We start from the raw sequence: 26,695 nt of genomic DNA, 5'->3' as shown, positions 1-26,695 counted from the left end.
GCCTAATTGAATTTTGCCTTTTGAATGGACATCGAACATTTATCAGGTTTTCTAAACCTTATCAGGGACCGAGAAAGGCTTCAAAACCATTCTCTTTCACCGCCTTGTCATTGCCCTTCTGTTTTATTTCTCTTTGGAGCTTTTGGAAACTTAGATTCTTGTCATTGCCCTTCTGTTTTATTTCTCCAATCTTTGGAGCTTTTGGAAACTTAGATTCTTGTCATTGCCCTTCTGTTTTATTTCTCTTTGGAGCTTTTGGAAACTTAGATTCGGATCAAATGTCAGCTACCAACTAGGATATGGAAACCTCGTTGAAACCTAACGAGTTTGTCACAACCTCTGAGTTTTCCGCATTTGAAAACTTTTCTTCTTTTTTTCCTTTTTGCTTTTTTTTTTTTTATCTTTCATCATTTAAATCCTTCTCTTCTTTGTTCCTTTTTTGTCGAGTTTGTTTTGGTTCTAAGTTTCTTGTCAAACCTTGTCGGCTCCCGACATAGTTTCAAAACTCATTGTTTACTCTTGAGAACATTTTCTTTCTTTCTCTTTCTTTTCTTATCTTGAAGCTTTCATCTTTTGAAATAAAGACATCTTTCAGGAAAATGTCGGGTTGTGAGAACCTCAACAGCTCTCAACATGGTTACCACAACTTATCTCTTTCCCAACATTTATGAAGGAAAGAAAATTGTTGGGCTTGGGACAGGTTATAAAAACCCTGTCAAGCCCTAACAATGGTTTTGAAACCAAGGATGGGGGCTGAAGGCAAAGACTTAACTTTTGAGAAGATTGCGACTTAAGATAAAAACTCATTGGAACTTTGACCGGTTGTGGGAAAGCTTGTTGGAGTCCCACAGCAGTTTCGAAAGCAAGGCAAAAACCTGACAATGCGTAAAATTATAAGTGTTGAAGGTTCTAAAGGGTATTTTGAAACATATAACATCTCTAAAACACTCTTAAGGCTTCAAAGCATTGTTTTAGCCTATTAATGGGTAAAATCATGGTTTTGAAAATAGGGTCTAAAAACCAAGGCAACAATAAGATTTTGATTATAGCTTGCAAAGCCCTTCATAACCATCAAGTCTATAATCATATCAATGTTAGGAAGATGGAAATCATGTTGAGGAGATGCTTTGTTAAGATCCTAAAATTTGGTGTATGTGTTAATGTGGCCATCACGTTTTTGCTGCAAATATGTGTTCTTGTTGTCATCGATGTCAAACTTGCTGATTCGGATGAGCAACTTGGTTACAGTTTGTGGTTCGGATGTGGTCTAGTATATAGTGCAATTACAGTGGGATTGTAGTGTGGTCATGCAGATGTGTGGAATTTATTTGTGGTTGCTTCAGAAGGCTTTTAATGATGTATCTTGAAGTTTTCAGAGCTTTAGTGCTGATTTATAGGATCTGCAGTTGGTGTGTAGATATGAAAGAATTCCTATACCTGCTAGTATTCTGGTGATGCGGTTCGGTTATTCAGAGTTATCGGTGCTTGTTGATGCTATCTAGGGCATCCACAAGTACTCTTGGTGGTTCGTATTGAAAGTTGTGGCGGTGTGTTTTGACAGTTTTATCTTTTGCACCTGACCTATAATGTTTTGGTCCGTGCGGTTGCATGTGGATCTATGAGCGATGTTTTAAGATGGTTGGGAAGGTGTGCTGACATGGTGTGCTGACATGGTGTGAAGCCTCACACGTCTCATTTTGCCTTATACAATTGCTTTGGAGTTTGTTTTTGGCTGGGACCTTATTCAAACTTCTTCGTCATATTGATACCTGATTCAATGAGCTATGCATAAAGTTCCTGTTCAACCTAATGCAAAACCCACTTCACAACTACCTTCTCTATCTTTGCACTACCTTAGGGCAATATACAAAAGAGACTTGCAAACGTTGAAGATCACTTCTTCAAGGTAAGATACAACACTCCAGATACAAAGACATCAATAGGGTTGAACCGTAGAGAACCACATCCACGGTAATGCTGATCACAGTTCATAATTCAAAACATACTGAAACTGTCTTCATCTCTGCACTGTAACACTTCCGAACCACTGCACTACTTTACATATACTTCGTGCAACACATTCAACTTCTCTCCATATGTCTCCACAATGATTCCATCATTTATATACCAACTGCAACCTCAAGAACACCAATTAGATTGGCCTAATTTGAAGGGATGGGTATGGGCACCTATGTGATTTATGAGATTGACCAATTCATTCTGAGGACTGTTAGGGAAGAGGATGGTTCAGGAATCTGAAAGCTATTTGTCACTCTTATTATTTTTTATCTTTGAAGAATCGAAAGTTTCTACTTCCAATCGATTTGTCATACAGAAATGCTTACATGAAGATATTATTTAGAAAAAAATCAGAATGAAAGTGTTAAAAAATCATATATCCATTAACCTATTGCTACTCATACAGGATAAGCTATTTGTTTCAGTTATCCATGTTTAAAATAAGCATGGATATATTTCCTTGCATATGTTAGAAGGATCTTTTCGTACAATTTTTTATATCTTTAGAATTTTTTATTTCCCTGTTCCTCATTTGGCGCCTCCTCATTTCCCTTCTTGTTTGTTGCTTCCGTCCAGGTCTTTATAAGGGTTTTTTTCCCCTTCATCCATTTGGGTTTTTCTTTCGATAGTGGATTTAGTTTTTCCCATTTTATCTCTAGTAGCTGGCACTTCCTCTTTCATATTTATCCTCTCCTTTTGGCTCAGAATATTTGGCAGTCTTTTGGAGCCTTTTATTTACATTGATAGTTCTGCCATTTTCCTACCTCCTTCATGGTTACATGTTTTTCCCTCGTGTTTTTCCGTGGCTCTGGTCTTCTACCGCATGTTTTTGGTCCTTTTTTATTATCTCAGGCATATGACTTGCTGGTTTTGGCACTATTTCATTTGCTTAGCTCCACCTGCCTTCCTCCTTTGGCTAGCACATTTATTCTTGTCTCTGTCTTTCATCCTCCTTTCTTTCTTTAGTGTCTTCCTTGATAGCTGCTCTCCATTGTCGAGCCCCCTATCCCAACTGCCTCTCCTTAGTTGCAACTAAATCTCAATGCCACTCCTCTAGCTCCTGCTGCTTCCAATTCTGAGCAGCAGCATTTCATTCACATAGGTAGTTGCTTCACATAGGTAATGCCAAGGAGTATATGAGCCAACCTTTCTCAAGTTACCTATTGGCTGCAAATGACAGTGGCTCTTCTCCAAAGCACAAAGGAAAACACAAGGCTAGTTTTCATGAATATTCTCCAAAAAAAATTAACATTGATCATACTCATGTTCATACCTCTTATGCTACTTCATCTAGTGGTCAGATCTCTGTCCAAATCAAAAACCCAAACGGAAGCTTCTTCTAGAGTCTTAGCCATTCTTCAAAAAATTAATTCTAATTGGCTGAATTTCTTTCAAAAGCTTAGACACAAATGAGCTCTTTTCCAAAACCTCAGCATCTCCATTCATGACTTGCTGGATAACAACAAAAATCATCTCCTTCAAATTCAGCATGAGACGAAGGAGAAAGGTGATTACTTTAAGATCATACACAAATGTGGACCAAGTACATCCAAGAAAATCTATGCTTTCTAATCAATGACTTGAGAGGCTCAGAAAGACGAATACATCAGTCAATCTTTCACAGTGGCCAGCATGTCTGAAACAGTACTCAAGGTCCTGAGGTTAAAACAAACAATGAACTTGAAGAAAATATGTAACCTTCCCTCTTCTGGCTCTCTGGTGATCTTCTCTAGGTTTTATGGTTCTAGGAAGTGTTTCCTTCGTCATGCTTCCTTGAATAATTGCTTTTGATCTCCTTTGATCTTATAAAAAATACATTATCAAAATAAAAAATCCTGCCAAATCCAAAATTAATCCCAATTTCTGATGAGAATGCAACTGAATCATGAAGTTTCTGCCAATTTTGGTGCCTTGGGATTTGTGCCCAACTATGGGAAAAAAGCAACAATACAATTCAAAACAGATCACAGAACCTGCCAAGCGCCAAGTACCAAGTGCCGATAACTCATGAGCTATCACATCTTCTCACAGAATTTTGCTAATTTTGGAAAAGATTCAACTCAACTTAAAATAGATATCACATTGTATGTAAATCGAGAGTAAAGCAAAAATAAAAAGGATTAATCGAGTCTGAAAAAGAAACATTACTTGTGAACCACTACTAATGAAATATGGATCAATGTAGAATGGACCAAACGGACAAAACCCCAAAAACAATATTATGTTTGTTGCATTGTGAAAACACTCCTTACATAAAAATTTGAAGTAAATTCAAGATAGACAAACATATATGATATCTATTTTTTAAATTAGTTAAACTCATTCACAAAATATTTTTCTTACCTCAAGTCTTATCATTCCACAATCATCCTAAACAACCATAATTCACCATAAATGGCAGAACCAGTACGTTTGAATATTTCAGCATTGATCAATCAAAGGGTAATAACTGGCTTGGTTCTTCAACCACTTCATGGCATTTGTATCAATTGCAATTGTTTTTGCTTAAGGCATGGTTCCAAAGAAAAATGGCACGGTCCCACCATGGAAGGAGAATGAAAAGTCCAACAGAAGATTGACGGCTAGTTTTTATATCCATACCTCAATTAAATATACACTCTAACATGTATCAAGAAAGGTGGCAATACTTTGGAAATTGCGGACAGATTGCAACCTAAACCAAGGTAACTATTAAAGCCAAATGGCTTCTACCTTTGCAGTGACATAAATAAAAATCAAACGAGAAAAGCCCAAATCTGTACTTTTCAGCCTCACACAATTTCCTTATTAATGTGTAACTGTATTTATGGTGGAACTGTTTTTGCAGCCTGTCACAGCTTTTAATTTTGTCATCACTCAATAGGAGACCTTCCCTCAATGATCACCATTTGACATGGCACAGTTGGCAACAAGGAGACATTTGGTGCACTATTTTAAGATCTATATGTATCTCTACATTGATCAGGAATGGAGAATTGCAGGACCTTTCGAAGGGATACACATTTATGACTATTACATCTCTATCTCTTTCTTGCCTATTTGAATGTGATGCTATGACTGTTCCACACTTTGCATCAAAGTAATATTGTATCTTCCAGCTCGACCTTGGCAGTTTGAAGAAACAGGCTTGTGATGGTTGTTGCTCCATGTATGGACCAAATGCCAATTCAAATAGTGACCCTTAGGCTTCAACTGGTGTCCCATTTTTTGAGGTCAAAATTGAGAATTGCTCTCTGCTTAATGTCAACTAAGGCAATCATGTCAATCTCCCTAATGGCGTAGAGTTGTAAACAGTAACAAATGACAATTGTGAAAGCTTGGCAGTGTGGCTACAATGCTTGCAAAGGTGCACATGGCCCACTTGATTGCGGAGGTGGCACAGAACCCTCCAAATCAAACCTGTTAATATGATGGGATTTCAAATTGATTTGCAGTCATTAAAATGGAAGCAGAGCATTCACAGATGTAGGAGCTAACATCCATTAAGATTTAGGGAAAATTTATAGAGCTATTGGCCATTCTGCTGCTTCCTTTCTGCATGAAATCACTTGCCCCAACCAAAAATCCAATTGAGTATGGTGACTTTCATCTGGATGATTTTAACAACCCTCTCTTGAGGTTGCAATCACATTTGTAGGTACCATAAAATTCAGCTGGTGGTGTAGAGTGCATGTGTGCTATATGCAATTACTCACATCAATGATGAATTATCAGTCAGTGGTCTATTGTTGCATGTGTTAGCTTCGGTCTTTCAGTTCAATGATGAGTTTTTGATAACGGTCGATCTGGGTGCCACATCACTTACTGTAATGTCCCTTCTTGGATTCTCCTTAATTTAGGCCCTAGAATAATAATTTCGGCTCAAGTCTAAGAAGGTAATTTATTTTTAACTTCATACAAATTATCAAATGTAATACATGGCTCAAAGTAATCCTAGTTTAAGTCCTGCAATAATATTAATAATCATTTAGAAAGTAAGAAGTTACAATAACATTTAAACTTATAAGGATTAACATTAAACCCCAATTTCATGATTGTCCTCAACAAATGGATACCTAATTTATGCCCTAAATAAAGTAGAATGAGATTTAGCAATACCTGGTATTCTGAATGTAGCCCTGTAGACAAGTTAGGAATTATAAAAATATAGAATACATGATTGTATCATATCCTAAGAACTTATTTGAGTAAAGCATGAATTCATTTTAAAAGCACTTAGTCATAGAATAGGAATAGGATAGGATGAACAAGTGTAGTGCCCAAGAAACCTTCTATCCTAGGATCAAGGACGGCTTAACCCCTTGACCTCGTGTGGCCCATGACATCAATGAGGTGGCCTACCTATTGAGGCATCCCATCACTGGTTTCCTCCACTTGTCATACCTGTCCTATAACCCATGGTTTACATATTCATTCAGCATGATAGAAGGTATGAGAACTGTTACAGTAAGGTGCCCAGGAACTCTACTCCTCATAGGCCCAAGGGCAGCACCTATGTACCCCCTCGGCTTCATGGGACTCCTCGGTCTTAAACCATGAGATGGTGTGCCTACTGGGTAACCCCAACACCATTTTCCTAACTGTAATTTCTCTCCTCCTATCATGTTCAGTAATACTTAGAATAAACACTCAGTAATATATCATAATTCAGATCTATTATAACAGATATGAACATAGGCATGATGGATATACAGAAATAGTCATGACATTGTTACAGAATAAAACATATGTGCCCAGGAACTCATGCCACTGTATTGTTTATCAAACTGCCTGAAGCGCCTATGTGTTTATTCCATTCCAGATCTGATCTTCCTCCAATATTTTTCTTCCCAGATCTTTTTATTATGTCCACCTCTTCCAGCATTGTTCGATGCCTTTCCTTTGAGTGGTTGTTATGCTGTATATAAACCCTCGATTTGCATGGAAAGTTATGCCTTTCCAAACGGTCACTATCCTTGCAAAGGTGGTGACTCCTCATATCATGTCTTTTGCCTTAACTAATTAATCTGCTGCTGTTTACCGCACCTAATCAAGAATTACTAATAATACTTGTTAATGTAAACACAATTCTTATCATTTCCTTAATCCATTTGCTAACATGCCAATGCTGCATTGATGTATAATAAGATCTCTGCTTGGATTGGCATCGCTGCTCCGCAATAATTAAATGTGCCTTTTTCTATAGTGCTTCTTGTTTTTAGATTATCCTATGCATTGGCCTTATATATGAGTATGGAGACAGCCTGTAACTTCGTTAACAGTTCAGATCTCATCTGATTGATAGTCATGTCACTGGATGCTTTTGATTCCTTTCATTTATATCTCTCAATGTGAGGGAGAGGTCACACATCTTCATTATGGATGCCCTTTGGCAAGAGACACACCCCTTCACCATTATCACCCTTTGAGAGGGTGCAACTCTTCATTACTTCTACCCTTTGAAAGGGACACAACCTTTCACAATCAGATCTGCACTTCTGATTCCCCAGATTATCCCCCTCAAATGAGATTTTCTTCTCCCCTTTATATCTCATGTTTGAGGGAGTTACAACTTTTCGTATCATGTCTTTTGACCCTTCATTAACTTGATTAAAATTTAATTATATTTAATTATATTCTTTTATATTTTTATTTTTAATTGATTATTATTATTTATCATTAAATTCTATTTCAAAGTGGGGGCATTAGACTTGCCTTTACATTTGTCCTGACAAGATGCAAATAGGGATGTCATTGATTTATCAGGTTTTCCAATGATGGGAAGTTGGGAACTACACTGGTTGTGTGGAAAATAGTTATGACCTTTTTGGGAGGTCCGCGCAGATTTAGTTAGTGTGGACGGGCAGGTAATTTATGCTGCTTTTGTACAAAAATTCTGAATTTAAGATCAGATAAAAGAAATGAAAATATAAATAAATTTTACAAGATGGAATTTGTATATCCTTTTCCTTTGAAATTGGAAAAATATTCCATGAAAACTCATGTCTGCTCAATTGCCAATGATTTACTAGAAAATAAATTAATCGACGTTTTCAAAAAGATGAATTGTAGAGAATAAAAGAAAAGGCCAAAAGCTCAAATACATTGTCAATTTTGTCAGCATTGTTAATAATATGACATCACTGCACAATGGCCAGTTAAGAAAAATTCAATCCAATGCTTAAGTTTATAGCCCCATCACTAACAAGTTGTGCAACTAATTCTAGAGGTAGAAGGGAAAACCCTCTGCGCTAAAGATGCTGTTAAAAGAAATTATACCCTAGTAAAAGGCAAGTGTTAAGAATCATTCTTATTGGTTTAAGGTCTATTGAGGAATGAACCTCCTTCATTGATATCAGAAAATCTTCTACATATTTTCCATCTTCAACTGAAACTCACCTCAAATTTGCCTAAGTTGCAATAATTTGTAATGCTCTGTGGATGTTGTTCCTATAACTTGACCTAACCATTCTACCATGTATGTAGTACTTGCACAGGGAAATGACAGAATACTATACCGTGTCTTTAGATACCTTATGCTTTCACCATGATTGAACAAGCAATTTGATTTACTTTTGTTGTCATGCATGCTATGTCACAAGGTTTGTGTTTGTGTTTGGCAATGATAAAATTCGGCAAGAAAAAAATTCCAACTTTTGTTGTCATGCATGCTATGTCACAAGGTTTGTGTTTGTGTTTGGCAATGATAAAATTCGGCAAGAAAAAAATTCCAAAAATTAAGTCATGATTAAATTCACCTAACATAAATTTCATTTTTTTTAAATGTAAATATTGACAAATAGCAATTCATATTTCAAACATTAACAAATTATAAAATTAAAATGAATAGCAATATTTACAATGCTTGTTTTAAAAGAAAAAATAATATTTAATATTTAAAAATTAAATGGGATTTCTCGCCAGTGGAATCTCATCTTTGAAGTTGGGAAGGGATTGATCTCCCCCCACCATCTTCCAGAGAAGCTCCAAATGGCTCACTTTTTCCACAACCTCTTTTATGAGACCGAATGAGTAGCGTGTTGGTTCCACTATGCTTACAGTACGATTAGGGAGCTTCCTTCACTTCCGGACCTATTTTGTTGGAAAGGTATCCAAATAGGAACAGCAGGATTTGCTATCATCAGACTATACTCAAGTTCTTTGCCCAATGGTTCTGCCTACTGTCCCAGGGACAAGGTGCAAATCATATCCTTGTGATCAATTCAGAATTACTCACCACCCAACCCTTTGATGCTCTTCATTTCTTTCCAAACTGTCTCCCTCACTAATTAAAACACCAAGCCTTCTTCCATACAAACTTTACGGTGAATTAGAGTAAGTTTTTGGATTTTATTGGAGTTCACCAAAATTTCGAAATTCATACATAAAATTTAGCAAACCCTGTGACATGGCATGGATGTACCTCTAGCTGGAAGAGGACCTAAAACACCGGTCGAGTTTCTTTTGTCAATGCTACTCATTTTGTCCGAGCCTCACAATCTAGACAATTTGCCACAAAACACATAAACAAGCTAAACAACTTTGTATATTAATCAAATGCACAAATTCTACGCATATCAAAATGATCATTCCCAGTAATCATAAACTAGATATTTTGTCCTCTAGTTTCCTGCACTGATCTTGTATGTAAATGATTTCTGCTTTTCTGTTTACATAGATTTTAAATAAACTATTCATGTTATTCTACTTGACAGACAATGAGGACTGTTCAGACAATGTTTTGGACTAATTTTGTATGATGTAGACAAGAACATGTACAGTATTAGATTATTTACCTTTCTGGATTTAATCAGTCTATTTTCTGATTCTGCTTTTGCCCGTATTTGACGGCGTCGCAAAATTCCACGATATTGTTTCGCATTTACATAAACAGGCTCTTCAATAGTATCCGATGGCAATGGAACACCACTTTGCTGTAGTCCGACCATATACGGATGTATCTGTACAGACAAACATTAGATACTGCTTGTAAATTAAATGTAAAGCAAAGAGCTCAATAATTTTGAAGAAATTCAAGGTTGAATAAAGGAATTTTGGATACCATAGGTTGTGGACTATATGTAACCATGTTTCCAAAGAAAGGATATCCAGTTGGGGTTTGCCTTTGCGCATCTACTCCCTTCAATATAATATCAGCTTGTCAGATATTTGCAGTATTAGACAACAAACTTGTTTTTCTTCTTATTAGCCTTATCTACCTTTGTTAAAGCTGAATAAATTATTTACATCCATCATAAGACACCCAATGACTGCAAATACAGTTCTCTAAAACAACTGTCCATGTCCTACTCCATTGTGTTCCTTGTGAAGATATAACTCTCCCCTCTAAAGAGATCAATTAATCTAGTATTGATTGAAAACCAACTTTACCAAATGTGGAATTTAACAGTAAAAGTTGAATAGTACCATAGACTGATCAAGTTGGGTATGGGGCATAATGAATTCTCCAGGTGGTGATTGTATGCCAATTGGTGCCTGATGTTGTTGCTGTCGTTTCTGAGCATGTTCGAGTTGGTGTGGCTGGTGCTTATGTTGTTTCTCAATTGTTTGATTGTCATCAATGGCTGCAAACCAAGAAAATTAATATCTATTGTGAAAACTTGTAAATCTACAATAATCAGGGAGGTACATACTCAGTGCATTCCAGCTATACTTCCATGAACCTTCAGAAACAACAAATGGAAATGAACATACAAAGCAAATATGATGAATAAGGTTCTACAGTTTGTACAAAGGAAATGTTCATGTCATAGTGTTTATCAAAAGGGCATGTACAAGTTTGCAGAGTGTCATACGGATCAACCATTGAAGGAAAATCATCAATTCTTTTTCTTGAAGTTCTTTGGCAGACTTTTTCCACTGGCATTGGGGACGGGGGGACGCGTTTCCAGGACCGGGGGACCAAGGGCCTAAGTTTGGGGATGGCGGGGGGACGGCGGCGGGGGTATAAGAATTACATTTCAAATGAGACTATAGGAAATTTGAAATACTAAATCTAAATACCAAGATTTCTTCAATGCTAATTGTGTTGTTATATGGAGCCTAATCAGACTCGGAGGTTAAATTTTCCCTACTTCTATCGGCGCGGTTTCCCCCTATATTTTTCAACGGGGGTTTGGGGGCAGCGCCCCCAAGTTGGGGTCAAGGGGCAGCGTGCGCATTCCCAATTAGGGTTACCCCTTAACCCCCCCAAAAGTCGCATGTTTTTTAAAAACTGCTTTTTTTCATTAGCTTTGACGTGGGAACGCGGGAGACGCCCCGTCTCTCGAGAGACGCCTAGGCGTCTCTCGAGAGACGGGGAGATCGAGGGACAGGGAGACGCGAAGACGTCTCCCTGGGAGACGCGAAGACGTCTTTGCGGCGCTTGGGTGGTGGTGGCGGGACAGCAAGGGACGTCGCATCCCTGTCCCCCTGTCCCCAAGACGTTTCTGATGGGGGGACGCGTCCCCGTGGAACACTGAAAATTAGTGGGTTTTTTATTCTAGAAGTTCACGAGTTAGATTTTTGGTTAAAAATTGTGATCCCTAATAGCAAAGAATCCACAACCAAGGTTTTAAGATATCCATAACTGATTTTTTCAGTAAATCGTGCCATTTTTCTGCATTTTTTAGGTCACGTGACTGGGCTTTTGCATGCTGCGACAGATTTTTGATGCCTATTTTGATGATTTTTCATTATAATTGTGAGCTTTTGATGCAGGAGCATCCATAGGTATAGGGCAATTGCACATCACACAAAAAAATTGTTATTTAAAATTTTAGTTAAGGTTAGGCGAATAAAAATAAATGCAAGCATCTATGGGTCTCCAAGCACCTAGGAAAGCGTCCAAATGGGCATAGGGGGTGAAAATTATTTAATATTTGTAGCCTATGTTCAATGGCAATTGTAATTTTCAAGAAAGAACACCTTTTTCTATCATTTATAATGCCGAAGTCATAAAAAATAACCTTTTGGACGAGGGCACAATGAAGGAGAAGACTCGTGCAGTCATATTTATCGAATGGTTACATACACATGGGAAAAGACATCTTTTTACGCACCCAAATGGAAAAATGAAAAATATACCTCTTTAGGTGGCCCCCTGGGGAATTTGAAAGATCATCTACTGGCTATGTGTTGCATTTCTTGATTCCCATGTGTTGCTCTCTTAGAGGGGGCGAGAGAATTGCAAGATTCATAAGACAACTATAAATAGGGGCTTTGGATAGCGGTTTAAGTATTCGAAGTTGAGTTCATCTCTTCAGAGATAAAGAGTAGCTTATAGCTCTCTTGCAAAGTTGTAAAGCCTAAGTGGCTAATATTTTGTAATTGATGAATTTCGAATTTATTTCTTTTGAGAGATGGAAAGCAAGTCATTTCTTGCAATTTCTGAGTTATTCTCTTTGTTATGCTATATATTGGGTGCATTAATCTCGATAGAGCAACCCTTCATCTAGTGTAATGGAGCATGTGTTTGGGTGTGTATGGGGAGACCCCATCATCAGCTTTTGCCTAGAAAATGGCAGGCATTTATGTGGAGAGTCATGATTGGAAGAAATCATGCAACTAGGCTTTGATTTTCAGCACATTTTTCTGCAGCATGACAGATTTTCTTCAGCGAATGTTTGGTGCAACTCCTTGTTTTCTGGTGACACCTAAGGTTGTTACACTTGTACATTTGACAATTTTCCTCAAAATCATGAGTTTGGTGACTGCTTTGCAGCCTTTTTGGAACATTTTTCCCAAAATTATGGGTCTTTGGTAGCAGCTAGGGTTTTAGTTGACTTTTTCAGAATTTTCTAAACTTGTTTTGCTGATTCTTGATGATTTTTTTTATTAAAATTGAGGTTTTTGCTGCTCAATTTGGTGATTTTAACATTTTTTTATAAAATTGTGGTTGTAGTGTTGCCTGGGGTTTGATCTGCAAATCTAAACAGCAGCAAATTTCCTCATTTTCCGTGATTTCATATTGCGGGAGGGTTAGTGTCCTTATTATAACACCTGGAAACAGCAGATACTTGCGATCTTCAAGTATAGGTGTCTTGATCATATCGCCCTCAATATAGACACTCGGCCAATGATTATTGGTAAAGACCGAGTAAAGTTTGATGAGCGTAATCATTGAGTCATCATGCTCATCAAGTTATGAGTAATAGATGATATGATTTCAGAGGTTCCATCAGGAAAAACCTCTATGAAAATTTGGAAGCACCTGTGAAATACGCACGAAATGTTATAGATAAAGGCAAGGCTTTCAACCTGAAGGAAAGTTCTATTCTTAATCATGATCAAAGAGAAGAAGTCCTTGCAAGAAAATTTGATGAAGATCAAGGACATTCGCAGTCAATTGGCAGCCATTAGTCACAATATGGAAGAAGAAGATATGGTGGTAATTATGTTGAAGAGTTTACCACAGACATATGAGCATTTCATAGAAACACTCAATATCAAACCTACCAATATTGACCTAAAGCCTGATGATTTATGCAACACCCTCTTGCAGCGGGACAGATGGAAGAAGCAAATTTGGTAGTAGTAGTGAAACATCAGGTGAGGAACAAGTCTTTGCAGCCAAGGACAGGGGCAAAGGCAAGTGGCATCACAAGAATGGTCAAGGGTATTCTAATGATACTTTGAAGAATCTGAAAAATATCACATCACTATTGTCGTAAACATAGTCATATGAATAAGTGTTGTAGGATGCAATTGGCTCAAAACAAATCCAACAAGGAGGTCCTCCACAAAAAGCACATGTTGCAGGGCATTCTGAGCAGTTGGAGTCAGCCTTCTATGCTTTCATTGCCAAAGGACCAACAAATCAAACAAAGTATTATGCATAGTACATTGATTCTAAAGCATCTCAACATTTTACTCACAATAAGGATTGGTTCATGGAGTACACAGCTTGCTCAGATTCAGTGATCTTCAATGTTGGTGAAGAGTACATAGTTGTTGAAAAAGGTAATGTTTAGATGACCTTTAGAGGAAAAAATCTTATTTTCCTCAACATATGCTACTATGTATCAGGCATGGAGCTCAATTTACTCTCAATGAGTTAAAGTATGCACCATTGTCCCAAGTTGAACATTATTTTTAGCACACAAAAGTGCTATATTATTAACGAGGCGTCCAAGCAAACCATCACAGTTGGCAAAAAATATCATGGATTGTATCGACTGGTTGATACCGAAGAAGTTCAAGAACGTGCATTGGTAGCCATAAGAGCATCAAATTTTAGTACATTATAAAATCAGCATTATGGGCATCTCAACCTACCTTACCTAACTCAGTTGGCTCGAGAGAATATGGTAGATGATTAACCTGACATCCAGCAACACAAAACTTCATTTTCAAAAGGAGGGGCTTGGAGAGCATAGAGTGTCCTTCAGTTGGTTCATGCATATGTTTGTGGACCAATGGAAATAGCATCTATCATTGGTGCAAGTATTTTCTCTTGTTTGTAAATGATTTTAGTAGGAAAATGTGGGTTTTTTCCTAAAATCCAAATCAGATGTGCTTAAGAAATTTCAAAATTTCAAGTCATTAGTTGAAGAAAGAGTTAGGATGTGACATCATAACTCTTGAGTTTGATAATGGAGGTGAATTCTATTCAAGTGAATTCACGGAATGAATCTCAATTCGCAACACCCTATACTCCACAACAGAATGGAGTTGTTGAGAGGAGAAACCGTACAATTACAAAGATGCTCCAATATATGTTGCAAAACAAGAGTATTCCCAATAAGTTTTGGGCTAAGACAATTCACACAACTCTTTATCTTCTCAACAAGTCTCCAACATAGGCAATGAAGGAGAAGACCTTTCAGGAAGCTTGGTCTGAAAGTAAACCAAAAGTGAGCCACCTTAAGGTTTTCGAACCGTACAATTACAAAGATGCTCCAATATATGTTGCAAAACAAGAGTATTCCCAATAAGTTTTGGGCTAAGACAATTCACACAACTCTTTATCTTCTCAACAAGTCTCCAACATAGGCAATGAAGGAGAAGACCTTTCAGGAAGCTTGGTCTGAAAGTAAACCAAAAGTGAGCCACCTTAAGGTTTTCGGTTCTACTACATACATTTGGATTCCAAAAGCAAAGAGAACCAAACTAGACTCCAAGAGTCAATATTTAATGCTCACAAGGTATAGTGATAATCATAAAGTGAGGTTGACACCAACCACTTGGCATTCCATAAGGATGTGATGATTAATGAAGTTGGGCCTTTTCAACTCTAATCTGACATCAAGAATATTGAATATCAGCCTCTGAAGGCTTAAGATTTAAGTGTCCAACTTCCATTAGCTACACTTGAAGGGGGGGGACTCTGATGATTCCGAACATGTGGAATCTCCCATGCAGGTACCAGTAGCAATACCAAATGATTTTCTTCAAGAGAAATTGGATCAACAACCAAATGATATAGTACTAGGCAGCCCAAGTCATGCTTACCATGCTGATTTGGATGGAGAGGTTTCTACAAAGAGACCTAAGTGATGAGAAAAACTCATCAATGATGTTTGGGATTATGAAATGATCAAGGTTTAATCATAAACATATGAGCAAGCAAAAAACAATTAACTATGCTCTTATGGCTAATATTCAACTTGTTTATGAACCCTACAGTTTTGCAAAGGCAAAATGTAAACCTAAATGAAAAGGCCATGGAAACCGAACATCAAAGTCTTATTTGGGTTTTTTCAAATCTTCCACCAGGGAAGAAAACCATTGTTGCAAGTGGGTTTAAAAAGTCAAGTACAAAGCTGATTGTACCCATGACAAGTACAAAGCATGATTGGTGGTTACAGGGTTCTCGTACAGAGAAGGCATTGATTACTTGGAGACCTTTGCTCCTACAGCAAAGATGAGCATCATTTGTCTAGTTCTACCCATGGCAGCACAATTTGGCTAGCAAGTCTATCAGATGGACATTAAGAGTGCCTTCCTCAATAGTGACTTGGATGAAGAAGTGTACATTGTTGGTGTTGGAAATAAGCCACACCCGGACCGACGATGGACTGGTCCAAGAGGGGCCAGTAGCTCAATTGTAGAGCACTCCAGCAGTGTATGGAAGGTCCTAGGTTCGAGTCCTAGCTGGTCCATGTCTCAACATGGTATCAAAGCCAAGTCCAGGCTAGGAGCCTCAAGCACACGAGAGGTGTGGCTTAAGGGGGGTGTTGGTGTTGGAAATAAGCCACACCCGGACTGACGATGGATTGGTCCAAGAGGGGCCAGTAGCTCAATGGTAGAGCACTCCAGCAACGTATGGAAGGTCCTAGGTTCGAGTCCTAGCTGGTCCATGTCTCAACATACATGACTTAGCCTTGGGGCTTTTAGATTGCGGGAAAAGATCATCAAGTATGCAGACTGACAAAAGTTTTTCATGGCCTGAAGTAGGCACCTCAAGCATGGTACATAAAAATTGACAAGTATTTGGTTCAACAATGATTCCAGAGAAATCTTTTAGATCCAAGTTTATATGTTAAAGTGTTGGCAATGATACCATTTTACTAGTCATTTATGTAGACAATATCATCATTACGAGCAGTGAGGCACATTTGATTGACCAAATCCAATGTAATGAGTAATCTTTTGACATGATAAACTTAGGCCTCCTACATTATTGCCTAGGTGTGGTAGTTTGGCATACAGGTGGTCACATTTTTATTTCTCAATCTAAATATGCAAGAATTTGCTCAAAAAGTTTAGAATGGCAAATTGCAAAATCTCATCTACACCTATGCAAAAAGGGCTTAAGCTTTCAGCCAAAATAAAGTCAAAGGTGATCAATGAGACAACATTCAAGAAGCTAGTGAGTAGCCTTATTTATCTTACAGCCACTAAACATGATTTATCTTACAGCCACTAAACATGATTTGAGCTATGTTGTGACTTACATCTCCAAATTCATGACAACACCTAAGGCAAAATATTGGGTTGCAGCGAAGTGGGTATTGAGATATGTGAAAGGGACGCTTGACTTATTGACTTTGTGAAAAGGAATGTTGTTCAACTGAAGTACATTAGCACTGATGAGCAAACAGCAGATGTTCTCATCAAGCCCCTTGCTCGAGTGAAGTTTGCATACTTTCAAGATAAGCTTGGAGTTGTGGAGAATGAAGCTCTAGCTGAGAGGGAGTCTCAGCATCAGTGATACATTGAGATGTATCTTCCACCCTCTGCAAGTAGGCATGGTGGAACAACCCTCTGCAAGTAGGCATGGTGGATGTCATGGAAGAAATTCCATGATCTAGCACTTGTGTTTATTCACCCTCTTGGAGTAGCTATGGTGAACATCATGATGAGATGACGACATCACGTTGAGGATTTTGTGATGGGCACTTGTGTTCATGGACCCACCCTTTGGGAGTAGCCATGATGGTTGTCACTATGTGACTCGGATCTTGAGAAGGTCTCATCCCTAGCTAAGAGGGAGTGTTTATGTTGTAGCTAGGTCGGATCCCTTCTAGGGCCGACCTAGCATCTTTTGATGGCTAATTGGCCTATCAGCCTTAGCCATAACTATTTGGCAAAATTCAATTATTTAATACTTACTTTAGGACTGACCCTAATTGGGCGATGTAACTTGAGGTCCTATATTGAATGTAACTTGTAGCTTGTGAATAGGGCAGGCCCTATCTTATGTATTTTTTAATTTGACCCCTATGTTTTGGCACCAAGTTGAAAGGGCTGTAATTTGACCCCTATGTTTTGGAACCAAGTTGAAAGGGCCGACCTAGGGTGAATTGGGAGGCTGAGTTACATATATACACAAAGGCTTAGTCATTGTATTTATCTACACTTAGCGAATACACTCTTCATTCAGCAGCAGTGATCAGCAAATTATATTCTTATCAGCAGCAACCTTCTCCTAAGGTCAGCGAACATCATTCCAAGGTCAGCAAAGATATACTTAAGGACAGCAAAGATACTGTCAAGAACAGCTAAGTCATTCCTAAAGACAGCGACTTCATTCTAGGGGCAGCGAACTTGAATCCAAGTGGAGTGAAGTTCCCAAAGTCGGCAAATATCCTCCTTGATCTGCAAGTTGTGTTATTGATCAGCATTCATATTGCAAATAAGTTCTTATTGTGTTATACTGCTGTGCATACCCTGCGGTTCTGAGCACTTCAAGTGTTGAAGTTCAGTTGTAAAGACTTATACTGATTTGTCTGATAAAGATCTGAATTTAGTTGCTGGGTTTTTCACCTCCAAGAGGGAGGTATTTTGGTGTTCTTTGTATTCATTAATTTGATACTCTGATTTTGCTATCTATATTTATCAATCTGATCTTAAAATTAACATGGTGAATAGTCAAAGATACATGTGAAGCAGTTTGGCTTTGAAAAATGCTTTCAAACGTGCACATTTCAAGTAGGGTCTTTAGACTCTTTACCCTTGTTTTGTGACAATCAAGGTGTTCTAAAGCTCACCAAGAATCTAGTCTTCCACAAGCATACCAAACATGTAGAGATTCATTGCCATTTCATTTGGGACCTTGTAGAAGATGGATCACTGATGTTGCAATATTGTCCAACTACGGATCAAACTACAAACATTCCTATCAAGTCCTTAAGTGTAGACAAATTTGTCAAATTTTGTGATAAATTTGGTGAGGTTAACAGATTGATCATTAAAGGAAGGTATTAAAGTTATATTGTAATATTAGTTTATGATGATCATTTAAGTCATTAGGATAGACTTTTAAAATATTATTTTATTTCTTTTTAGGTAAGTTCTTATCCTCTACTTTTTTAGTTCTCAATTTCATCCTTATCGGATAAATCATTTACAACTCTTATTTAAGAATAATTTTGCTCCTTTGTTAATATTGAGCATCTTGGTAATCACTCTTTGATTTGTTATTTTTTGTAATATGGACACAACATCCATTACTTGTGCCAAGTATTTTCTTCTACTTGTTGACTTTAGTAAGAAAATGTGCATGTATTTTCCATAGATTAAAATCAGATGTGTTATATTGAATCCCTAAAATTCAAAGCATTAGTAGAAAAAGAGTCAAGTTGTGATGTAATCAATCATAGATCACAAAATGGACGAGAATTACGTTCAAAAGCATAGTTTGCAAACTCAATGAGTCATCAAGCACTTGCCCTTTTTTTCTCTAAAGAGTTTTGGAAAAGTCTACTCACCAAGTTGTTTTTCAAAGTTCTTTTAAAAAAATCGCTGCATTTATGGCACAGTCATCGAGACTTGAAAAAAAAATCAGCAGTATTTTCTATTTACATTGCACCATGTCAAAATTGATGGAAAATTTTGGGTTAGACAATACAAAAACTCTGTTTTGTCTTTAAAAAAATTGCTTTTTTGCCTTCTAAAAAATTATGAAAATGGTGTGTTCCTCCTCTTTGCCCCCAAACTCCCACCACACATATTTCATATCTATATTTTGCATGAAATTTACATTTCTTTCAAAAAATATCTTTTTTCAAAAATTTAGTGTTTTTAAGGTATTAAATAATTTTTCCTGAGTATCTCTGAGTCAAAAAAATTCGGCTTGCCTAGTACTATTCAAAATTCAAATCCACGTTTGTAAACTATGTTCAAAAGAATTCAATAGCTTTTATGTTAAACATGGCATAAAAACACAATATACTACACCATACACTCCACATCAGAATGGAGTTCTTGCGAAGCAAAACCATACTATCACGCAAATGGCCCCATGTATGATAAAGAATAAGAATGCTTCGCGAATATTCTAGGTGGAGACAATTTATACAATGATATATTTGCTAAACAGGTCTTCAACATAAGTGGTGAAGAATGTTATGCCCCCCAATTTGACATTAAATAAAAAGCACACCAATCATATGAAATTGTCTTACAAACTGTAAGACTTCACAATTTCAATAATCATTCCTTAATTGTCATACCCCATTGTTGAAAGAAGATCTCATCGCTAGGAAATCATCTTATTCATAAGACTCACGATTTTCTGTCATCCTACATCAGTGCATAACCTAATCAATATAGCAAGGGATGCATATGATATTAATTGATGATAAGATGCGATCACACCCAAAAAGTAATAAGCAATTGTTAAGTGAAGGAGGTACGAGTTTATAAAAGTAATTTCATTTAATAAAGATATGAGCAGGTTTAGTCGGCAAAAAGGCATCAGTCAATTAAAAAGAGACATCACTTATAGAAGACCCTACAGAAATGACATGACTCTCCAACAGTGGTGGTGGTGGAGAGGTATATAAATGGGGCATATTAGGACTCCAAAGGGCATGAGCAAAGGAGATCAGATTTGGGCATTAATAATTAATTGAGTATACAGCAGACCTAAACATATATTGTGGTCTGTGGTATGAGTTCCCTAAGCATAGTTTAATGAATACTTGCTGATTAATGATGCGTTGTTTATGACTGCTTAATATAGCATAATGAATATTATTTCTATCTGTTCATTGCTGACTAACATTATGTTGTTGCTTATGACTCTTTAATATATAGATAAATGAAGTACATGACATAATATAGGATGTCTTAAATGTATTCTGTTTCTAAACCATGGTAGAAAATATGAGGGATTACAAAGAGGGTAATGGCAATGGGGTACTCTTCTAGGTACGCCACCTCATGGTGGTGACTGAATGGTCCCATGAGGCCAAGGGGGTACAAGGGGAACTGCCTTTGGGCTTAGAAGAGATGGGCTTCTGGGGCACCCTATTGTGAATACCCTCATCCCTCTATCATGGCGAATAGATATACCAAGAAGTCCAATCATAGGAATGAGGAAATGGATGGCAAGATGAAGGGGAACGGTTATAGGACACCTCACTGGGTACACCAACTCATATGAATGGCACGGGCCACAAGAGACCAAGAGGGATGGTATATCTGCTCTTGGACCTAGGGTTGAAGATCTCTAAGGCACCTTATTGAGTCACCTTGTCCTAGCTCTCCTATGGTTGAGCGTCCCCAAACATATTTAAGATATCTTATGATTTAATTGATATTTCTGCTATATGTTGTAATGATTCTTGATTAAGATCTGTTTTATGAATTATTGTTGTAAATGGTTTCTAACCTATTTTGCAAGGTCTCAATCAGGTGAAAGATATCTCTAACCCTTCTCTTGTTCATTTGGAAACAGTAATTTAGGGCTACATAAGGGCATTCACAAATAGGGGACGTTACAAAGAACAAGACTCCAAAGGAAGCATGGTCTAGGAGTAAGACCTAAGTAAGTAAACTTAAGGTCTTTGGTTCTATTGCATATACCAATATTCCAAACAATAATCATAAGGCTTATAGGTTCATTGATGTTGACAAAGACCGCTTGACCTTCAATTGACATGTTACATGAAGAAGTTAGGCCAATCTAGACTCCTCCCAAGTTCAAAATTATCGAAGAACATGTTGTAGTTAAGTATTTAGGTGTTCAACTTTAGGATTTAAGCATGTGGAATCTCCTAGACTAGTAATTGCCCCGGATTTTAATGATAATAGCTTGAATTAGCATTCGGATGACACAAGTATACATAGAAAAAGTAATGGTGACAACACTAATTTGGATGAAGAGACCAAAGTGGTGTGAAAGCACCATCGGAGATGTCCAAGTAGAAATGATCAAGGGATGATCATCATGAGGCACCAACAAGAGGAACACAATCAACTTTGCTCTAATGGCCAATATTCAAGGAGTTTATGAGCCACACATATTTGAGGCAAAAGGAAAACCTAAATGAGAAAAGGCCATGGTTACCAAAAAAAAGTCTTATGAAAAATATGACTTGGGATCTCTTAGGTCTCCTACTATGGAAGAAGCCCAATGATTACAAATGGGTGTACAAGGTCAAGCACAAATAGTGAAACATGGGGACGCATTTCCTCCCAGCCCCTACGTTTCTGAGAAGTGCTAAGATGGGAACGGGAACATCTCCAAGACGCGGGGAGGAGGATAGAGCATCCCCCTACCATCCCACCACCCCCACTGGAATGTCCAAAGATGCTAGGAACATCCAAACGTCTCGAGGACGCCCAAGCGTCCTTCCAGTGTCTCGGGGACGCCCAAGCGTCCTTCCAGTGTCTCGGGGACAACTGGAAATCTACCATCCCTGGGCATCAAAAAAGTGTTTTTTTTTTCTTTTTTAAATTTCAAACTTTTTTTGGTTTTAGGAGCCATCACAAGTTGATGAGAATGCTATGACTTCAAATGCAAGGCTGGTTGGTGTTAGTTTGGCAGATCTTGACTATGAGGAGTCCAGTAGTTCTGATGATGAGGAGTTTGGGGATGATTAAAGGCCTCCCTTCACTACATTTGACATTTTGTACTTATTTTGATATCTAGCATTTTGTACAACAAAGGCAAAGACCCTAGGTTATGTGAGTTTACAAATTAAAATTGGGCAAGTTCTATGGATGATAGAAAATCCACTTCTTGATAAGGTTTTTAGCCTTGGCACAAATGCAAACACATGGACTTGCAAGAAGCAATATGCAGTAGTCCTTTCCTTGACTTCAGCAGAATATGGAGGAGCAATAAAAGTAGCATGTGAAGCAGTTTGGCACAAAAGGATGTTTATGATGTCATTTTGGGGATTTCCTCTCTATTTGAAAGATGAAATCTACTTTAAGAAATATCACTACAGACTTTGATTGAATAGTGAAGACTTCACCTTAAAATCCTATACTAGAAGGTCCAAAATCTTCATGGTTCAAGTTCCTCAAGCTAAGAAGCTTATTAATGCAAGTGGGAAATTTACTCTTTTGTTGCTATGTAGAGAAGAAAAGCACAAGAGAACTGAGATAAGACATTACATAGGCTGCATACTTATATCAATAACAGCAAGAAATAGGATAGCTGTTAGTCCAATTCTCCGAGCTATTCTTGGAGCCAAAGGGGATTTCACCTAGGCAAGCTATAGAGCATGAGATGCAATTGTTACCGAATTGCCCACTTCCAAACATTAAGCAATACCATTTAAGTGTTGTTGAGACTAATGATGTTAAGTTGTAGGCAAAGGCACTCATTGATCAAGGTGTGATCAGATCTAGTACTTCATCTTGTGATGTTCTCCTACTGTAATTGTGCCAAAGAAAGATAAGAGGTGGCAAATGTGTGTTCACTGTTGACTATAGAGCATTGAACAAAATTATAAGAAAAAAAAGGTTTCGGCCAAACTGTATCGATCATCTCTTAAATCAACTTCAGCATACCAAGTAGTTTACAAACTTAGACTTTAAATTAGAGTATCAATAAGTTCAAATCAAAGAAGAGGATGTGTGGCAAACAATGTTTAAAACAAAGCAAAGATTGTACAAGTGGCTGCCTGGTTGGTTCTACTGTTTCGACTGTGTAATGCTCCAACTACCATTACGGGGTTGATGAATGAGGTATTTAGGACACTTATTGATTCTTATGCAATTGTCTATTTGGACGATATCTTGGCTTTTAGTAGAACATACAAAAGAACATATTACTCATCTTAGGCAAGTATTACTAGTGTTGAAAGCGAACAAGTTACTTTTAAATGGTAAAAAATGTGAGTTTGCAAGAACATCCTTACCTATCTCGGACACATGGTATCAAAAACAATTAATGCAGGTCAAAAAGAAAAAGCTTTCCAATAAACCATAATGTGGAGGTAAAAGAATTACAAAATAAACAAATCATTAAAAGAGTGAGGTTTCATGAAAATAAGATTATGACAGCAACCTAACAATGGATCAGACATGTAAAAAGTTGAATTCTAAAGCAAATAAAAGCTATCTGCACAAACAGAACTTTTCAAAGCATGAAAATAAAACAGAGGACGAATGAAGAAAGTATAAGTTGTCTGTTAGGTCATGGCAAACCCCAATGCCAGTTTGGCATATCAGATCCCTTGTGGAACCCCACAAAACAATTTATTTCCATTTACCTTACATATTGTTCAAAATTTTGTAACCCTAAGAAGACCACAAAGAAGTTATTTATATTTACCTTGCATAATTTGTACCCATAAGTATTGACCTCATAATGAAGCTCAAAAACAAAGCCAAATTTGAGAATCAACTCCATAAAAAGGAAGACATAAAAAAATTCTCATTTTCCATTCAACTAATTAACACATCATTAAAATTACCAAAAATTTAGTTTTCTGCCTTTCTAAGAGTTTGAATCAATCAGATACCAATAACAGGGTTCCATGGGAAGAGCTACAGCTCCTATTTCTATTTCTCTGTGGTCCCATGAAATTCATTTATTTAAAACTGCAAAGCTTAAAATGTATACCTGAAAATGCAAAGTGGAGAGTCTTTAGAAAGAAGAATTTAAACTACTACTTGCAGTGGGGGTGTAAAAATTTGCAATTCCTGCAGAGATATTTTAGCAATTTTTTTTGCCAAATGCCAACATCCTGTTGGTGGTGATTTTAAATATATTCTCTACAAACAGTTAATTAACAGTTTTCCTTGTCCAGTTCTCGGTTAAACAGTAGAAACATGAAAAATATTTTTTGTATAATAGGGCCCTCTATCTACATTTGGCTCCTAAATTTCCTTTTTGACACCTACTAAGAAGATTGCTCAAGTACCCTTCCATGGTAATGGAGAGCAGTCCCATGCTTGGACTACTGCTTCTATTTTTTGACAAACCTTACATGTGATCCCATGCATTTTTATTTTTTTTAAATGCTACAAGTAGGGTTCCATGGAAGACAGCTGTTCCTATTTCTCTTGTGTCGGTGGTCTCATGCAATTCAAGTATCTAAAACTTCAAAGTTTACAATCCATACCTGAAAATGTGGAGAGGATATGTTATAGAAAGCAAAAAATTTAATATAAACTATTGCTGCTGGTGGAGGATTGGAACTTTGCAATGATATTTTACCAGTTCTTTTGTCAAAGGTCCAGCAACTGGTACTCCTTTTATATGTTCTGTAAACAATAAAGTAACAGTTTTCCTCGTGCAGTTCTCTAACAAAAAGTTGCGGCACAAATGTTATGTTCTACAGGACCCTATTTCTGCATTTGGCTCCTAAATTTCCTTTCTGGCGCCTCCTGAGAAAATTGCTCAAACATCCTTCCCAGGAACTAAAGCATGATCCCGTGCCTAGGCTACTGCTTGTATTTTTATGAAAAAAATGATCCCATGCATGTTTCTTTTAACATCCCCAGTAAGTAATTTTCTCCTAGAGCACAGGAGCTGCTACTATATAGGTAGGTCAGACAGTTCCAGTCATAGAAAAAGAGGGGCTTGAAATTAAGTAGCCACTACTTGTGATTTTTTGCCATGTCGCTGAAGATTACATCTTCTCTCCAGATTTTTCTTTATATTTTCCATCTAGATTTGATCTATAGATTTCCTTATAAATTTTATGTGTCACGTATAAGATACGAAGCAATAAAAGAAACTTCTCTCCAGATTTTTCTTTATATTTTCCATCTAGATTTGATCTATAGATTTCCTTATAAATTTTATGTGTCACGTATAAGATACGAAGCAATAAAAGAAATTTATGAGATAACCCTTGGACAATAAAAGAAAATAACTCCCAAAATTTTATACAACCCAGGCACAGAAAGCTTAGGGAGCCCCTTGAATGGGACCAACCTGTATACCAAACAAGAGAACCCTTAAAATAAAAATAAGCACGCACTAGATAATTTATCTAACTGCAACTGCTTTTTGGTTGGATGTACAGATGCATGCTAGTAGCAGAAAAATCAAATTATTTATTTTATTCAAATTAAAAACGATAAAACAATAACGGCAAAGAAACATAAATTACCCTTATTAATATGCTGATTCTGCATTCTCCAACCTCCTTAACAAGTGCGCACCTTTTTTTTCCTTCAAAATTTCGCAATCCTCTCTTAAATCCTTTGTAACCCTCCAATTTACTCAAAACAACCCTCACACGCAGCCATGCACGCTCAGAAAACCATATTACACCATTCACTGTAAAACATTCCACGTAACATTAAAACAACACAATTAAATATCAAAATTCAGATCCGAAGTTATAAACCCCAACAACACTGCTTTAAATCACCCACCTACAAAAACATTCAACAATACTTTACCTTGGCCTCTGCAATTTCATGCATCGCGCATTTCAAAATTCAAATACTTAAATAATCTCGCAATGCTAGATACTTGCCGGAAAAGGGCAACTTCATGTGATTAGTAGCAAAACTCCGCTGAAAACAAAAGCACGGAGGGTTTGGTTAGTGATGCAAACTGCAAGCAATTTAACTAATTCATTACCATTTTTCCTGCTAAAAAGCTCACTCTAAAGCCCTCCCGCCATTAATAACAAGCCAGGACAAAATCACGAAAAAAAATAAATTACATTTAAATTCAACGCCGAGCTCCTGAAACCCCTCCGCTGCTAAAGAATGAAATGAAAACGAGGGTACCTATCGTGTAAAGCATAGGGAGCTTTAAATTTGTAGTGATTTTTTAGTCAGACCTCAAATATATTTTTTATTTTATTTTTGTCTCTTTTTCTTGTTCCGTGTAGGTTTTCGTTAAAGTCTTTTCATAGATTTGATTTTGTGTCTACGTGGCACTGAATCTATTTTAGAATATTCTTTAATTTAGTTTTATAAGGTTGGGCTTCTGTCTCCTAAAAGGATGAAATAGATATTTTTTTCTAGGCGACTTATGTATGTCACCTAACATTCATTAAGCTGGACTAGGGTGCCGGTCTAGGCCCAGCAAACAATACGTTTTGTA

At 37.2% G+C, this 26,695-nt stretch overlaps 1 protein-coding gene across 2 annotated transcripts in view; it reads right to left on the bottom strand.

Annotated features, from left to right (window-relative positions):
• The window catches only part of LOC131046865 (nuclear transcription factor Y subunit A-7), a 33,871-nt gene extending 7,405 nt beyond the window's left edge, over nucleotides 1–26,466 (bottom strand). For both annotated transcript variants that reach the window (XM_057980672.2, XM_057980682.2), the window contains exons 1-6: nucleotides 26,310–26,466; nucleotides 26,041–26,157; nucleotides 25,746–25,915; nucleotides 10,426–10,583; nucleotides 10,061–10,138; nucleotides 9,795–9,959 (exon numbers count right to left, since the gene is read on the bottom strand). In XM_057980672.2, the coding sequence (XP_057836655.1) occupies nucleotides 9,795–9,959; nucleotides 10,061–10,138; nucleotides 10,426–10,583; nucleotides 25,746–25,770 (426 nt within the window). In that variant the 5' untranslated portion in view covers nucleotides 25,771–25,915; nucleotides 26,041–26,157; nucleotides 26,310–26,466. The remainder of the gene's footprint in view (nucleotides 1–9,794; nucleotides 9,960–10,060; nucleotides 10,139–10,425; nucleotides 10,584–25,745; nucleotides 25,916–26,040; nucleotides 26,158–26,309) is intronic.
• Nucleotides 26,467–26,695: the final 229 nt, after the last annotated feature.

Source organism: Cryptomeria japonica, chromosome 9, assembly GCF_030272615.1.
Source record: "Cryptomeria japonica chromosome 9, Sugi_1.0, whole genome shotgun sequence".
Taxonomy (NCBI): domain Eukaryota; kingdom Viridiplantae; phylum Streptophyta; class Pinopsida; order Cupressales; family Cupressaceae; genus Cryptomeria; species Cryptomeria japonica.
Note: the sequence above shows the minus strand (reverse complement) of the source record. Positions and strands in the feature narration are given on the sequence as shown.